This window comes from Bidens hawaiensis, unplaced genomic scaffold (assembly GCF_021521415.1).
Source record: "Bidens hawaiensis isolate Kalapana, Puna unplaced genomic scaffold, B.hawaiensis_p1.1 tig00063918_1, whole genome shotgun sequence".
Lineage (NCBI taxonomy): Eukaryota > Viridiplantae > Streptophyta > Magnoliopsida > Asterales > Asteraceae > Bidens > Bidens hawaiensis.
The window spans coordinates 31440-48409 of NW_027501445.1; the positions used below are offsets into that span (position 1 = coordinate 31440).

The following is a 16970-nucleotide window of genomic DNA, read 5'->3' on the forward strand; positions in this document are numbered from 1 at the left end:
CACTATGACTACTTTTTACTACTTTTAACGACAACTTGTTTTTTTCGTGCGACTTATTTCCATCAACAGAAACAGTTACACTGTGTTTCAGAGTTTCATTTAACAAGAGAAAAGAAAGAAAATTTCGCTGTGTTCCCGAGCTTACTTAACGAAGGAATGGAATGGAAAGGAAAAGAAACCATTTCCATTCATTTCCTTTCTCTCCCCTTTCCTTTCTTATCTTCATTTTCTTTTCCTTTCTTTTCCATTCAATTCCTTCCATTTTGGAAGGAAACAATTTACTCATATTTCTCTCTATCTTTTCCTATCTTTCCTTTCCTTTCTCCCCTTTAATGAAACTTGGGAACACACCATTATTAACTTTCCTTTCCTTTCTTCCCCTAAAAAAACTTAGGAACACAACCTATCTTTCTTTCTTCCCCTTTCCTTTTCTTTCCTTCCTTAAGTTGAACTCGGGAACACAGTAGAATAGAAAGGAAAAGAAAAGAAAGGAAAAGCTAGGATTTTCTTTAGTGTTCCTGAGTTTAATGAAAATGAAAGGAAAAGAAAGAAAATTAAGCATTTTATGTGTTCTTGAGATGGAAGGAAAGGAAAAGAAGAAAGTTACATTTTTACTATTATACTCTTTTAGTAAAATTAAAACAAAAACACATCTTATAACATTCCAACTTGTCAAAAAGATAGCAGACTTATTTCACAACATTTATCCTTGCAGTCATTAAAATCTTTGTATTATTACTTTAACTAATGTGTATTATTAATTTGTATGTATCTTTTATTATTTTATTGGCAATTATTGATTTATTTGGTCTGCACACTTGCAAGGAATGGTTTCAGTTGTTGGTTTAATGATGATGAAAATAAAAAGGTTTAGTCAAATACAACTCAGTGTATAGACTTTATTTGTTCATGCTCTGCTTCTAAGTACTAAACTAGTCTGCCATATGAGCATGAATACTACACAATATAGCTGAATTATCCTAGTCTGCCACAAGTAAGCAACAAAATAAATTTACTATTAAGTAAACTAAACTATAACCAATTTAAGAAACATAAAACCTGTTTATCTAAACATCAAGCACTTATAAATGCAACTAGGACTATGATGCAAACGAGCCGAGATGCTCGCAAGCTACTCGATATTGGCACGTGAAAAAGCTCAATCGAGCCGAGCCTAAAAGTAAGCTCATTTAATAAACGAGCCCGAGCCCGAGCTTTATTTGTCGAGTTCGAGCCGGCTCGCAAGCTTAAATGAGCTTATCATTTTTATATAAATAATTATGAAAATATAAGTTTTTTAATAAATAGTAAACGAGCAGAGCCCAAGTTAAGATCGAGCTTGAAAAACTACTCACGAGGCGAGCTTGAGCTTTAGAAATAAAGATCGAAACAAGCCAAGCTCAAGCTCGAGCTTTGTGTAAGTTAAACGAGCCGAGCAAGCTGAATCAAGCTCGGGCTAGGCTCGTCTCGTTTGCACCCCTAACTAGGATTGTCCAAAGGGACTGATCCGGACCAGAACCACTTTGCAAGATATATCAAACCCGGAACTAGACATTTTACAAATGGGTCGGTTCGGTCTTTAAACCGGTCATGCGGGAGCAGGCCCAAGTCTTTGTGGCAAGAACCGTTTGCATTTTTTCTGCACTACTACCTGTTGGTTGTTGCACAGTACCACTAGGATCACAATAAGCTCCTTTAAAAACTACTACCTGTAGTTTGAAAACTGATCAGCGGACGATCAACCTTCACAGGCTCACGGTTCCAACCATGTTCCCACGGATACATACGTGAACCTGACCGTTTCCCTTTTAATGATTAAAATCATTACCAAAACTATATTTCAATACCACATAATATAAATATGATCAAACATTTTTCAATACCACAAGCTTTTGCATGTGCCTTAATAATAGAAGCATCCGAATTCTGTTGGCTAGAAGGTAGACTACAGCGACCAAATGATCAAGTGTTGTTTGAATTACAGTTCTCAACACGTTACAGACAATTTCAGCAATCACAATTCATATATGATACATCAAAGCGAAGAATCAATAAATGCATAAAGTAATCATTTCACCATAACCAAAAGATAATTGCTCTCAAGATCCATAGCCAACAACTACTTACAATTTCATCTTTACATGAATAAACAAAAAACGAACACACAACATCTAAAGATGACAACTAATAACAGTATCAAAATACATAACCAGCATCTACTAACAATGTCATCTTTGCCTAAATTACCAAAAAAACACATGGCGTCTAAAGATGACTACTAAAAACATAAAATTCATAATCAAAAACTACTAACAATGTCACCATTTCCTGAACTTGCTTACTTACCATCCCTCATCATACCTTTCAGTATACCACACACATCTGAAGACAACTAAATAATGTCCTTTCTTTTGCTTGATTGTTAGCCAAATAAATTAAAGTGTCCGGTATTTCATTGGGTTCCAAACCCATTGGCTCTAATTCGTCACAAATTTCCTCATCCGTATACTCGCGATGATAAGCTCGATCAAAGTTTTGTTCGTTTCTGCCAATATTTTTATTACCTTCTGAAATAGTGTAAGCCACATTGTCAAGACAATTCACAGGCTTCGAGTTAAATGCTTCAACTTGATCTTCTTGTTCTAGTTTTCTTTTTTTACTTTTACATTTTTTTTGCATTTGAAGACGGCTTGGGTGGAGAAACCACATAATCTGACACTTGAATATCATCATCAAAAATGAATTAGTTGTTCAGAGTTACTTCTTTGGAAGCTAGTAAGTCATCCAAGTCAGCAATTGTTTCTACTTTAATGTTGTCATTTTTCTACAATCAAGCATTTCTTTCTTTAGCGGTTTCAGCATGTGCACCGGGTGCCCTATCCCTTGCAAATAGTTCTGCATTTCATTGTAGTTTGACACTTTTCGTCTTCAACATTACAGCATCAGGCTTTGACTATTTAACAAAATAAAGATAATTAGTATTATAATTGTTTAGGAAACTATTTAAGGAAACAACTAAAACGCTTACATCTATTAATTTATTCCATACTTCATCCTCAGCCTCAATTAGTTGAGTCTCAGAATTCCATGAGAAACCACTCAATGAAATTGGTGTTTTTAAACGATGCATCAGATGATTTTTGGTAAAGTGCATTTGAAGCTTTGTAGTTAGCTCCTCAATCATATTAGTGTATGCTTGTGAGGTAAACGACTCGTTTATCTCATACTCGTCCATTTTCAACGGTATAGTTTGCTTTTTAGTCCGAGGTTCGCTGGCGGGTTTCTTTGTGTGTTTTCTCCTACGCCCGCCTCCGCCTTTTCCACGTTGGCTCGACCTAGCACTAGTCTTCGGCTCGCGTTGTGTTTCCAGCATCGTCTTGTCTTCCTCATGTTGGAAACCTTCCATCATGCTCGGATTTTGGAAACCGACCATCATGTTATGGTTGTTCGGAATACCGGAACCTAGCATTTGCATGTATCACCTCATGCTCAGGTCGAAATTAACACCAACCGAGAAAAGGTATTGAGGGGCCGGTAGGGTGGTGTTCGATCGCAAATTATTTGTGTCAGGATTGTTTGAGTTGAGACTGCTTGAGTCGGTTGTCGGTAGTATCGAACAAAACCAAGCATATGATTGTTGATTGGATTCATATTTGTCAGGTAATTAAAAAAAAGGAAAAGGATTAAAAAAGTTTTTGTGTTAGAAGGGTTAAAAAATGGTGAGGATGGTTTGAAATAAACGAAATGAGATGATTTATATAATAAAATAAATATTATTTTACTGTAGCCATTGTACATCGGCACAATTATCAAAACTAGACCCGGCCACAACTTTGAAGACCAAAACGCCATTGGGAAGGGGGGCGGTGTAGCCGGCGATTTGGCATCAAAACGCCTGTGACCGACTCCAAACCCAACCCGTAATAAATCAATCACCTCGTAACGACGTCGTATAGCATACAACTATACACACCTTCTTCCCACACCATCCTCATTCTACACACTACCCACCCCCTGATTCATCTTCTCAAATGGAACCCATTTCTAACGGCAACTCCACCGCCACAACGGCCTCCGTTACGTCACTCAACACCACCGCGACAACCACCCCGTCCTCCAAACTAACGGAGTCGTTAAAATTAGAACACCAGTTATTACGAGTCCCATTCGAACACTATAAGAAGACGATCCGTGCCAACCACCGCGTTGTCGAGAAAGAGGTGTCAGCTGTTATCTCCGGTATACCGGATTCCGCCGATATCTCGCGAGATGACGCTATTCAGCATCTCAATTCACTCGTTTCTAGATTACAAGGACTCAAACGGAAGGTAATTGTTTGATTTTAGTTTGCTAGGGTTTTGATTAATTAAATGCTGCAGTTGATTGTTATTGTGCTTTGATTGATTAATTTGCTAGGGTTTCGGTTGTGTAAATAGAGTACTTGATTGTTATTGTATTGATTGATTGACTGATTCATAGGGAAACATTTGTTAATTTCTGTTCAGTGTGTTTTGATTTGCAGTACTGATTGATTGGAACACTAGGAATATTTTATCGGTTTTCAATTGGATATTCTCGTAAAGCTAAATTGCAATTAGTTTGCTAGGGTTTCGGTTGTCGAAATTCGAAATGCAGTACCTGATTGTTATTGTGTTGATTGATTGATCGGGAAAAAATTGTTAATCAGTGTGTTTTTATTTGTAGCAATTAGTTGGAAGGTAATTATTTTGGATCGTTCGTTTTTTGTAAACTTAAACTTAAATTAGTTTGCTATGGTTGCGATTATCTAAATGCAGTACTTGATAGTTGTGCTTGATTGATTGGAACACTACTAGTTTTTTATTGGTTTTCAATTTGCTATCTTTGTAAGTCTAAATTGCAATTAGTTTGCTATGGTTTCAGTTATCGAAATGAAGTACTTGATTGTTATTGTATTGATTGATTAATTGATTGATAGGGAAACATTTGTTAATCACTGTGTTTTAATTTTGCAAAAATCAGTTGGAAGATGGGAGTAAGGCTGAGCGTCTTCAAGCACAAAGGTGTAGGGCCAGGCTTGATCATTTGGAATCTGCAGATAGTGAGAATATGTCTGAGTGGAATAATACTCGGTTGAACCGAATTCTTGTGGACTATATGCTGCGAATGTCATACTATGATACTGCCACAAAGCTTGCTGAAACTAGTAACATACAGGTACTGTGGTTTTCTGCCTTTTTTTAGCATTGGTGTTGTTGGTGTTGTGTTTGTTTGGGACCATAAAGTTTAGATTTTGAAGTAGATCTTATGTTATTTAAAGCTTGAGACTTTTTTTTGGTGTCGTTTCTAGTTGATTCTGAGGATTGAGGTTCTTGCTTGGTTTTGACAGGATCTTGTTGATATTGATATCTTTTATGAAGCTAAAAAAGTTATTGATGCTCTGCATAATAAGGAGGTAGCCCCTGCTTTAGCTTGGTGTGCTGATAACAAATCTAGGTTAAAGAAATTTAAGGTATTTTTATATGATTATAGCTTGTATTTGTTATTGATATAAAAAGTTACATAATTTTGCATCAAAGTTTCTAATATTGATTTTTTTTATGGCAGAGCAAATTTGAGTTTCAGTTAAGACTTCAGGAATTCATTGAATTGGTACGTAGTGAAAATAATATGCAGGCGATTATTTATGCCAGAAAGTACCTTTCACCATGGGCGGCTACATATATGAAAGAGTTCCAGAAAGTTTTTGTCACACTGGCTTACACAAGTTATACTGGATTGGAGCTATACAAGGTTAGTGGTTTTCTAAATATATGCTTTGTCAAATTAGCATAAGCATTTCTCGTTTTGTGGACTAAATGAATGATGAGATCACAAATTCATAATAAGTTACAAATTCATAACTTTAATCAATATTGATACATGTATGTTACCATACCTCAAAGATGTTAATATTAAATAACATAAAGGCTAAGATGATATTTTTTTATCGTTAGGCTATTAACATGACCAGAAGTAGCATCTGTTTTGAATGCAGTGTGTGTGTGTGTGTAGATAGACAGGTTCAACTATATAGTGGAGATAGCCTAAGAAGGATTGCAGACCATTGTTTTAAGAAATCAATGTTTGAGATCTAGGTGTAGGAAGAAAAGGGACTAGAGGAGCATTTTTCGGAAAAACCACATTTGTTGACTTTTTTAAAATTATCCTACTTTTTTAAACGTAAATAACCTTTTCATTTGAGATTATTTTTTCAGAAAAATTACACTAAAAACTCAAGCATTTTTATCTTTAGCTTGAATATTGTATTGCATTTTTCAAAAAAAAAAGACATTTTTTCATCATAAGCTGTGAAAAGTGTGCTGTTTTAGCATATAGCGGTGTTATTATAACATCATAGCGAGCATTGTGTTGTTTTACCATTATAATTGTACCAACAAGGTTTTTTAATGGTAAAACAACCCAACAATAAAGGGTAAACCCACAAAATTTTTGCTATAATGGTAAAACAACACAGTTTGAATTGAAAACGAAAACAACATCATGGTGAAAAAACATCAAAATGTATTGAGATGCCCCTGATGTTGATTTTCTCTTAGCGCCACATGTCATCATCGTATTTCTTCTTAGGCTATATCTTCTCTGTATATGGATACATACAAACGTCCATTGGTTAACCTCCTTGACTTTTAATAATTTTAGTTTTTTTCATGGCAGGTGTTATTTGAACCAAAGCAATGGGATTACTTAATGGATCAATTCAAACAAGAATTTTGTAGGTTGTACGGCATGACACTCGAGCCTTTGTTGAATATCTTTCTTCAAGCAGGCTTATCTGCTCTGAAAACACCGTATCCTAATGATGTTATTTTTTATTTTTACAATGTTCTCAAATAATAATAATTTGTTACTAACACATCAGGTATCATATTATAAACAATTAACAATCCTATGCTTGTACTGGACTATTAGGTATCTTTTGTTTTTGCCTTGACCACTTTAGATTATGTTATGAGGATGATTGCACAAAAGAAGATCCTTTGTCTCAAGAAAGCTTCCGGAAGCTTGCAACACCGTTACCTTTTTCAAAGCAACACCATTCAAAGCTTGTCTGTTACATAACAAAAGAACTGATGGATACTGAGAACCCACCACTCGTTTTACCTAATGGCTATGTTTACAGCACCAAGGTTAGATATGATCATATGATTACATAACTATATTATTACAGTAATAATCAAAATGTATGAAAAAAACAATTAGGAGGTTCAGAGGTTTTATGTAGGCCTGTAACAAACCAAACAAACACGAATGGCGCATGTTCGTGCTCGTTCATTTAATTTTAACTCAACAAACGGTTGAACACAAACAAAATGAGCGTGGGTTTTTTGTTCGTGTTTCTTCGTTAAGAAAATGCCCATGTTCATGTTTGTTTATTCTTGTTTGCTAATAGTGTAAACGAGCGAACATAATTGAACATAGATGAACGAACATAACTGACCGAAGACCAATTAAAGCAAATTTGAACATCAGTTTGTTGGCCCAAAAATGAATAAAACTAGACTAAAATGTAACGGGTAACAAATGTAAACACTAACGAACAAACGTTCACAAGCATAAGTGAACGAACAAAACATGTTTTCATGTTCGTTTATTTAACTAAATGAGCCAAAAGTGTTCTTGTTCATTCAGGTATTGAATGAACGAGCATAAGCAACTTTCTCGCCAAACGGTTCATTGAACGTTAGTTCATTTACAGGGCTAGTTGTATGCATTATTGGACGAGTTTATAACCTGTTTGATCTGTTTGGGATTAACATAACCCAAATCGACCCATTTGTGAAATTGGCAAAAACACACAAAATAATAATAATAGTCATTAATTTTTTTTTACTTATTTATTTTTGGATAAGCAGGCTCTTGAAGAAATGGCGAGTAACAATAATGGAAAAATCACTTGTCCAAGAACAGGCGAGGTTTACAACTATACCGAAGTGACCAAAGCATTTATCTCATAATATACCTACTCATCGGAGTATAGGTATGTTATGACCTTTATTTCTTAAATTATATATATATGCTAATCGCCTTCTGTTTCTGTCTTATCTGTCTTTGTAATTGTTGTTTGTACCTAAATCAGCCATAAAACTTCCCTTCATTGGAAAACATTGTTTGAATGTCCAAATGTACAGTTTGTGTCGATTATCCCAAAATATTTAACTGTTTTATTGAAATTGTGTTTTGATACAGTAGTTTATCTTGTCGATATGACGTGATAAGCCAACATTGTAAGTGCATTTCTTGTTTCTAATTTGGAAAACATAGCTAGGTACTTAGGTTAGGTATACAATTCGTTAGTAGTGAACACGGGTCGGTTGGGTCTATTTGACGTATACAACGGGCCCAAATGGATCAGTGTAGTGAAACTTGGTAATTTAAATTGGGTCCAAATGGGTTATACTCACTACCCATGGCTATTGTTTGCCAACACCGCCTATTCGGTCCAAATGGGTTAACCCAGACCACCGTCATATCACCACCACCACCGGTCACCAACCTTACATCATCACCTTCGCAACACTCTATTTGTTGTCATCACCAACCACCCCCCCCCCCTCTTTCTGAAACGCAACCGGCCACCGTCATGTCCCCAACCTTGCAACGCCTTAGCAACACTGTAGAGCCAAACTTTTGAAAATTGTTCGCACGCATATCACTAACAATCTTCAAATCTCGCTTCGGGTCTTGTTCTGGGTGTCTTGGAGTGGCACGGGCATGCCTTTAGGCTCAGCCATGGCCGTCCTTGATGAATTTCTTTGTTTTTGGTCTGGGTTTTTCCCCGCCAAAGGCCTAATTATTTCTGCAAATTCACAAAGATGCATATTAAGAGTCTGGATCATGTGAGAATGCTATAAAGATAGTCAAATTGGAGGTATATTTTGTGGTAAAAATATTTATAATTGAAGGCGCATTATCGGTTGTGTCAACCAACACAAAAGGTGGTGATGGTTCAACAGTAGCAAGTGGCAACAACCAGTGTAATATATTCGGTGTTTAAACTCAACAGACTAAGGGTGTGTTTGGTTTAAAGAATGTTATGGAATTGGAATTGGAATTGGAATTGGAATTGGAATTGGAATTGGAATTGGAATTGGAATTTAGAGGGAACTGGCATTTGAATTGGAATTTGATGAATTCCTATGAAAAACAATAATCTGTTTGGTTATACTTTTTGTTAATTGAATTGGAATGGAATGTATATCTAAAAAGAAAAATTTGCCCTTGAATGCAACAAATTCATTGAACAAACCCTACCCCATTCTCCTCTATGAATATGCCGTCATGGTCTCCTCTGTGAAGCCCCGGTCATGGTCGCGACCACCACCATCAGGGAAGGCAAGCTTCAGCCGTTCATACATCATCCTCTCCGATTGACCACCCACCGTTTGCCTTTCATGGTCTGAAACTTGTCGGCCCAGATCTGAAATCAAAATCTATCACCGCCACCACCGACAGTCCAAATCGATAAAGGAAAAACAGGATGTTGTAATGTTCAGTCTCATTGGAATTATGTTGTAGGTGGTAACCGGTGTTTCCAGAAAGGTTTGACCAAACGCAGGGGACTAGGAAGATGCTTTGTTAATGCTATTGCCGGAAAAACGTGATTTATACCTTGTCGGATAAGTTGGTGATGGTGGCCGGAATAACGTTGGGGATGGTGACCGGAGAAAATTGTTGGTGATGGTGGAGAAGAAAGGCTATTTTGGTAATGTGGTAAAGATTCCAAGGATTTCCAAACTTTCCATTGAAACATTGAAGGATTTTGAAATACATTAGTTGAAGGATTTAATTGGAGTTGATTTCAATTCCATATTCTCATTTTGGTGAACCAAACATGTTAAGAAATGGAATTCAAATTCCAATTTCATGGAAATCCCATGAATTCCAGCGAACCAAACAGCCCCTAAGAAAATATGCGCGGTATATGAAGATGTAGCATCCCGAATTTTAGAAACCCTAATAATAATCCAAATAAGTTTTTTAACTTTTAAAGTAATTTAATCCAATTAAATTGTATTAAATTAAATATATTAAATCTCTTAAAAAGGGAGTTAACAAAGGCAATTAAAGATATTGAATTTTATGCCCCCTTTTATTAAATCTATTAAATGAACACAAATATACTTCTTTTATAATGGTTAATGTGTATATAATATAATTTAATGATTAATGTAAATTCAATATAAATTAATGTGTTGTAAGCAATTGAAACCAAAGGAACTCTATCAGTATGATCGATTAAAATTTATGTTATATATCATTGTTTACGGTGAAACACTTTGCAAATCAGATCATCATTTTACTTTTGTTTTTATGTATTAAAATTTAATATTACACTGTTAACTAACATATTAATTCTAATAGACGGCGAGAGCTATGTAATTGGTATGTCAAGAATTTTTATAAACAGAAAGTATTTGACTATTCGGCCTGATTCCCGACATGTTTGTCCATGACAAAGTTAAGGCGAATTAAAACTCTTCGTTACATGTTTGTCAGCGGTATATTATCCATCAGTAAGCCTCTAAAATACGCTAAAAGATTATACGTATATATGAAATTATTTAATTTAATCAAAAACAAATTCTCGTGATATAATGATGATATAGTTTACAAACACCATAATCACACACTTATCTCACTCGTCATCCCCCATGCATTTCTCCAACAAACAAGAATTGGACATGTATGTATAGTAGGGATGAGCGTTTTTGATACTGGTACCGATATCAAATACGGTATCGATTTACCACCGAATCAGTATCAAGTTTTGAGTTTTCGGACCGGTACCGATACGGTTCGGTATTGCACCGGTATTTTCCTAATTTGCACCGAAATACGGGTACTGAATCGAACATTTCGATACCAGTACAAATATTTATGAATTTCAGGATCGGGATTTTCGGGAATGAAAACGGTCACTACCGGTACCATTCCGAGCTTATCTCTAATGCATAGTGTCCCCGCCCATATAGTAAATGGGCACAAATCATAATTTCTCTTATCATTACCTCTCATTGGTTTTATTACTATTTACATTTATTTTTGTTTGTTTGCCTTTGTGAAACTGTTAGTTCGAATCCTGAGCTCACCCAGGTTTTCATTCCACCGTGTGTTACGCTAGAATGCTCTGCTCTAGTGACGACACAACAATTGTCAAGTGACAGCTAACGGTATGATTTTCCAAGGGAGCACCCAAGCCAAACTCTGCGACAAGCATGAGCCGGGTTGAAGGCAACATCGCTCTCCAATTTGTATCATGTTTTGAGACGAAAACATGATAAATAAAAAGGTGATGTGGGAGAGTTGTAGGATGTAGAGGTTACATGCACAAACACAATACACGACATACACATGCATATATACACATCTTCAACTTCCTTACGATTCTCACCTTCTCTACTACTACTACCTCCTACTTTCCTTGCCGGCTAGCTCACCAATGTCAAGGCTCATGCCCGAAACTTCGCCCTTTTACGCCCGTCGGGAAGCCGCCTCGTCGAATCCAGTGTCTTCCCCAACTCTTGGTGAGCTTTTGAAGCTTGTTGGTGATATTAGCAAAGACGGTAACGACGATGACACGCCAACGCATCGCATATTCGAAATGACCGAAACGAGTCCCTTGCCGCTTGTTTTATCGTTTAATAACTTGACGTATAGCGTCAAGGTTCGAAGCAAGATGGCGTTGTTAGGCGGTGCTCCAGCGATATACAAGGTATTGTTGAATGATATCTCGGGTCAAGCGAGGGACGGGGAGATAATGGCGGTCCTAGGGGCGAGCGGATCGGGTAAATCGACGTTAATCGACGCTTTAGCGAACCGAATCGCTAAAGAAAGTTTGAAAGGGACGGTGACGATGAACGGCGAGGCGTTGGAGTCGAGATTATTGAAGGTGATCTCGGCTTACATGAGGCAAGACGATTTGTTGTTCCCGATGTTAACGGTCGAGGAAACATTAATGTTCGCGGCAGAGTTTCGTCTGCCGCGAACACTTTCTAAAAATAAAAAGAAGCTTAGAGTCCAAGCCCTAATTGACCAATTAGGGCTCAGAAACGCCGCGAACACTGTCATAGGAGATGAAGGTCACCGCGGCGTCTCTGGTGGAGAACGGCGTCGGGTGTCGATCGGGATCGATATAATTCACGACCCGATAATTTTATTTCTCGACGAACCGACGTCGGGACTCGACTCCACCAGCGCGTACATGGTCGTTAGCGTTTTACAACGAATCGCGCAAAGCGGAAGCATCGTTATCATGTCGATACACCAGCCGAGTTACCGAATTCTCAGCTTGCTCGACCGGCTATTGTTTCTGTCCCGCGGACAGGCGGTTTACAGCGGCCCTCCCGCGAACCTTCAGTCATACTTTTCGGACTTCGGGCATCCGATTCCTGATAACGAAAACCGAACCGAATTCGCACTCGATATAATCCGAGAACTAGAAGGATCGCCAGGCGGAACGAAAAACCTAGTTGAGTTCAACAAGTCATGGATAATCCGTAAACAATTTGGGCGAAATACCAGTACCGGTACCGAAGCAGTAACTCACGGCTTGTCGCTAAAAGAAGCAATAAGCGCAAGTATTTCGCGTGGTAAATTAGTCTCGGGTGCCGGTGCCGCAGCGGGAGCATCAAATCCTAACCCGTTAGTACCTACTTTTGCTAACTCTTGGTGGCGGGAAATGGCGGTTTTGTCGAAACGATCGATCACGAACTCTCGACGAATGCCCGAGCTGTTTGTGACCCGGTTAGGCGCGGTCATGGTCACCGGGTTCATCCTCGCTACGATATTTTGGAACCTAGACAACTCGCCAAAAGGCGTGCAAGAGCGATTAGGGTTTTTCGCGTTCGCGATGTCGACAACTTTCTACACGTGCACGGATGCGTTACCCGTGTTCCTTCAGGAACGTTACATATTTATAAGGGAAACAGCGTACAGCGCGTATAGACAGTCGTCATATGTTATTTCAAATTCAATTGTTGGGGTCCCGCCGATCATATTACTCGCGTTCGCCTTCGCGGCCACTACATTTTGGGCGGTCGGACTTGATGGGGGGTTTTCGGGCTTCTTGTATTATTATTACATAATCCTCGCCTCGTTTTGGGCCGCGACGTCGTTCGTCACGTTCTTTTCGGTCGTGGTCCCGCAAGTCATAGTCGGGTACACTATTGTTGTAGCACTCCTTGCTTACTTTCTTCTCTTTAGTGGATTCTTCATTAACCGGGACCGGATCCCGGTGTACTGGATCTGGTTCCATTACTTGTCTCTTGTGAAGTACCCGTACGAAGCGGTTTTACATAACGAGTTTGGAAACCCGGACAAATGTTATGTTCGGGGGACTCAACTGTTTGACAACACGCCTTTCAGGGTCATTGATGACTCCATGAAAGTAGCGTTGCTAAAAAGCATCAGTACTTCACTTGGAGTCAACATAACTAGCGCCACTTGTTTAACAACTGGCGCTGACGTGCTGAAACAGCAAGGGATCACGCAGTTAAACAAGTGGAACTGCTTGTGGGTAACGGTTGCTTGGGGGTTCTTCTTTAGGATCTTGTTCTACTTGGCATTATTGATAGGAAGCAAGAATAAGAGGAGGTAAAGTGTAAAGGTTGAAAGTTGAGGTACTAGTAATGAAATTTCATAGTTGTAACTTATAATGATATATAAAGACTAATTACTTGTATTAATTTAACTCAAAGAAATTTTACTTTTCAATAAAGACTAATCTTAACTTTTGAGCAAATACTTGTATTTATTTATCTGTTTGGGTTCAAGTCTCATTGACGACAATAATAAAAAAAATGTCATCCAAAAAAGTTTTAAAGGTTTAAGTTGTGTATTGAAAACAACAAATTGTGATGGATTTGGTGTTATATGAAATGATTTAGGAAACTTGTTATTTACCTTTTGTAAGCGTGTAGTTTTTATGTTGTAAATATGGTAAACTATTGGACATTTTGATAGAGATCTTTTCAACTTAGTGTAACTATTTTGTTCAAAAGTTAGGCTATTAGAACTAACCAAGATAATTCATGGAGGAAGAATGCAAAGAGTAAATTGTAAACTAATTATAAGGTGTTACGTGTAGTATAATGATGAAACACCATATTGACAACAAAATATGTGAGTTTAAAATTGTCCAATAGAGAAGCCAAGAGACCATCTTCAATGGGGTCCGTCCATCCCCATGGACGCGGATATGGAGGAGATGGAAGTTAGAGTGACCGATGTGGAGGAGACAAGGTGCTTGATTAGAAAATCGCTTGTCCATGGGGCAGTATTTTGTGAACCGGGTTGGGGGGGGGGGGGGCTTACAGTTAACGGGAAGAGAAAAAAACGGTGATTTGGGGTAGTAACTAGGCAAAATTTGCAGGAGGAGAGAGGGGATTTTGTAAGCTCATTAGAAAGTATTAACAGTATACTTTAGGATATTGAATCGGAACTTCAGGGCCTGCAAATACACCAATGCTTTTGAATCAATTATGTTGTCTCATTACCACTTTATTAAGAAAACCATGTGTGACAAAATTTAGACCAGGGGGAAAGAGTAAAATAAATATAATGCCCCGCCTTAAACTAATATTTGATCTTCTATTATAATTGTTTGGCTTAATCTTTGATGCAGTCTTCTCTTATTCAAACTATGTAAGTTGTATTGTCTTTCTAGATAACTGTTAGATCATTCTTCATTAGTTTTGAACCGCATGCTTCTTGTATGTGTTGGATTATTCAACTTAGACGCGTGCACTGTTGACTGGTATCATATATTGTTGTAAGTTTTCCGTGATAGATAGCATTGTTGTTGTGGTTTGTATTGTCGACTCTAAGAAATTGTTGTATCAGGTATGCGAAACACGCAACCTGACCACGATCATTTAATGTGAATATAAATATATACCCATCATGTGTCATAGTTTCAAATAGAGTTCAAGAAATGCCACAAACGGTTCAAGACAGATCGATCGAGACAACATGCCATAGTGTTCATTTATGAGGATTAGGAAGAAATTCAAAGTAAAAATGAATTTAATTTGAATGTACACCGTATTCAACAAGACATTGAAGTACCTGATAAACGAATTTGATGAGCATGGCTGGAAAACTAATGACAAGTTATGAATAATGTGGTTTACTTTGGCCTTGCATGCTGGAAACATAATGAGGTTTGAATTTTATATATCGGATGAGACCTTAGCTTATAAACTGAATATGATTATTAAATGAAATCTTAATGACTAGCAGGTAATGTAAATAGTTACTGTACTATATTGTGTTGTGTTCATGAAGTTATCATAAAGCAACAAGCACTAAAGATATATCTTAATAAAAGCATCATGATTGTGAAGCAATGTGACTAAACAAATATCTAAATAAAAACATCATGAACTATGAAGCAAGATTTAGCAAGGTGACTAAACATATACACTACAACAATATTTATCTTACCCAACGGCCTATCCCGACAACATATATCTAAAGAAATCATCATGAAGCAATGTGACTAAACGGGTATCTAAATAAATCATCACGAATTCATGATTCACGAATTGGGAAGCAATAACATTGAGACGCGTGGTGTAGGTGATTAACCAGGAGGAGTGTCAAGGAAATGACTGTAGGAATAAATATATTTATATATTTATCGTATGGCCATTATAATTATTTATATAATAAATAGATCAAAATAATAAACAATTATATATTATTATTATTATATTAGCTTGGTAATTGTTGATAGACTGTATTAGCCTGATTAGCTAATAAAGGGTTTTCCCCTTGGTGTATTTAAGGGAGACTAATTAACATCAAAGATGACACACGAGACACAAACATACAACATAAGAATTCGTAATCTCTCCCATATTCGGTTCTCTCTCAAGAACCCTAATCCTCATCCTTAACAATACATCCTAAAGGGGAACTCGATCAAACTGACAATCATATCTGGAGGTTTCTCATCTGTTATGGCTACTCTCTCTGCTGTAATAGACTAACAGGTGTGCACATCTTATCAGGTTTATCATATCATTCATGTTTTCGTAATCACCATGAGGAATTGATCAACAATGGCATTGCGACACGTGGCCTGGGTTGTGTGGCGAGTCTGCAGTAAAGAAAAGGCATTTTCCAAATTAGGTAAGGATGGTAATTTACAGTTTTGTTTGAAGTTGCAAGCAAGTAATCCACAATGGAATAGTCATACTAAAAATCACACAATCCTGTAAATATCACATCCAAGTTTTAAATGTAAAATGTTAGTTCATTAAAAACCATATCTTTACCGAATTAAAAAAGATTCGTGTATCCCAATATTATAGGAAGATTATTCCATGGCATGTTTATAAGTAGGGTGTTTAAGAGACAATCTGAGCCGACTTTAGCTCAAGCTTAGGCTTGGTATTGGTTTAGTCCGCCTGACTTATGTTAAAGAGCTAAAAGTTCGAACTTGAGGTCGTCTTATATAAGTCGGCTCATTTAAAGTAAATCTTAAATTTAACAATTATTTTAAGTAAAAATAAAAAGAAAATAAATATTATGATAGTTTCAAAGGTATAAAGAACCGATAAAACAAAAAATTTCAAGATATTCCTATATTTGCTATAAGAATACTATTTGCTTTGAAAGTCGTAATTATTGTATTTGTAAATATCATAGGTTTAGGGTTACTCGGCCCAAAGTCATATGTGATAAAAGCTTATATTGTGTAGGGTCTAAATCATTAATGCTTAGAATTTACGAATATTTAAATTCAGGGTTCATTGCGTGTCACTTTAAAAGCATAAGAAAGAGGTCCTCTTCATGCTTTTCCATTAAGCAACCACACATTAACCCCAACCACATTGAAGTGTTGAGCTCGGTTAGTCAAGAGATTTGTTCCATAAAGTCAATAGTTTTGTTCCGTTGGTTAAAACCAAGTTGGATTATGACAT

At 37.0% G+C, this 16970-nt stretch overlaps 1 protein-coding gene and 1 pseudogene across 1 annotated transcript; both read left to right on the plus strand.

Annotated features, from left to right (window-relative positions):
• Positions 1 to 4028: 4028 nt before the first annotated feature.
• LOC143604103 (protein MAEA homolog) lies at positions 4029 to 8217 on the plus strand. Its single transcript, XM_077080685.1, has 7 exons — positions 4029 to 4328; positions 5002 to 5196; positions 5369 to 5491; positions 5587 to 5772; positions 6697 to 6830; positions 6983 to 7169; positions 7896 to 8217. Exons 1-7 carry the CDS (start codon positions 4032 to 4034, stop codon positions 7995 to 7997), a joined length of 1224 nt encoding a protein of 407 aa, XP_076936800.1. The 5' UTR covers positions 4029 to 4031; the 3' UTR covers positions 7998 to 8217.
• Positions 8218 to 11482: 3265 nt separating this feature from the next.
• Positions 11483 to 13639, plus strand: LOC143604108 (ABC transporter G family member 16 pseudogene; annotated as a pseudogene).
• Positions 13640 to 16970: the final 3331 nt, after the last annotated feature.

Excerpts from the sequence above, each read along its gene's own strand:
- LOC143604103 (XM_077080685.1), top strand. The coding sequence starts at position 4,032 with ATGGAACCCATTTCTAACGGCAACTCCACCGCCACAACGGCCTCCGTT. Across the intron at positions 5,197-5,368 it reads CTGAAACTAGTAACATACAG|GATCTTGTTGATATTGATAT; the intron begins GTACTGTGGTTT and ends TGGTTTTGACAG. Across the intron at positions 6,831-6,982 it reads TTATCTGCTCTGAAAACACC|ATTATGTTATGAGGATGATT; the intron begins GTATCCTAATGA and ends TGACCACTTTAG.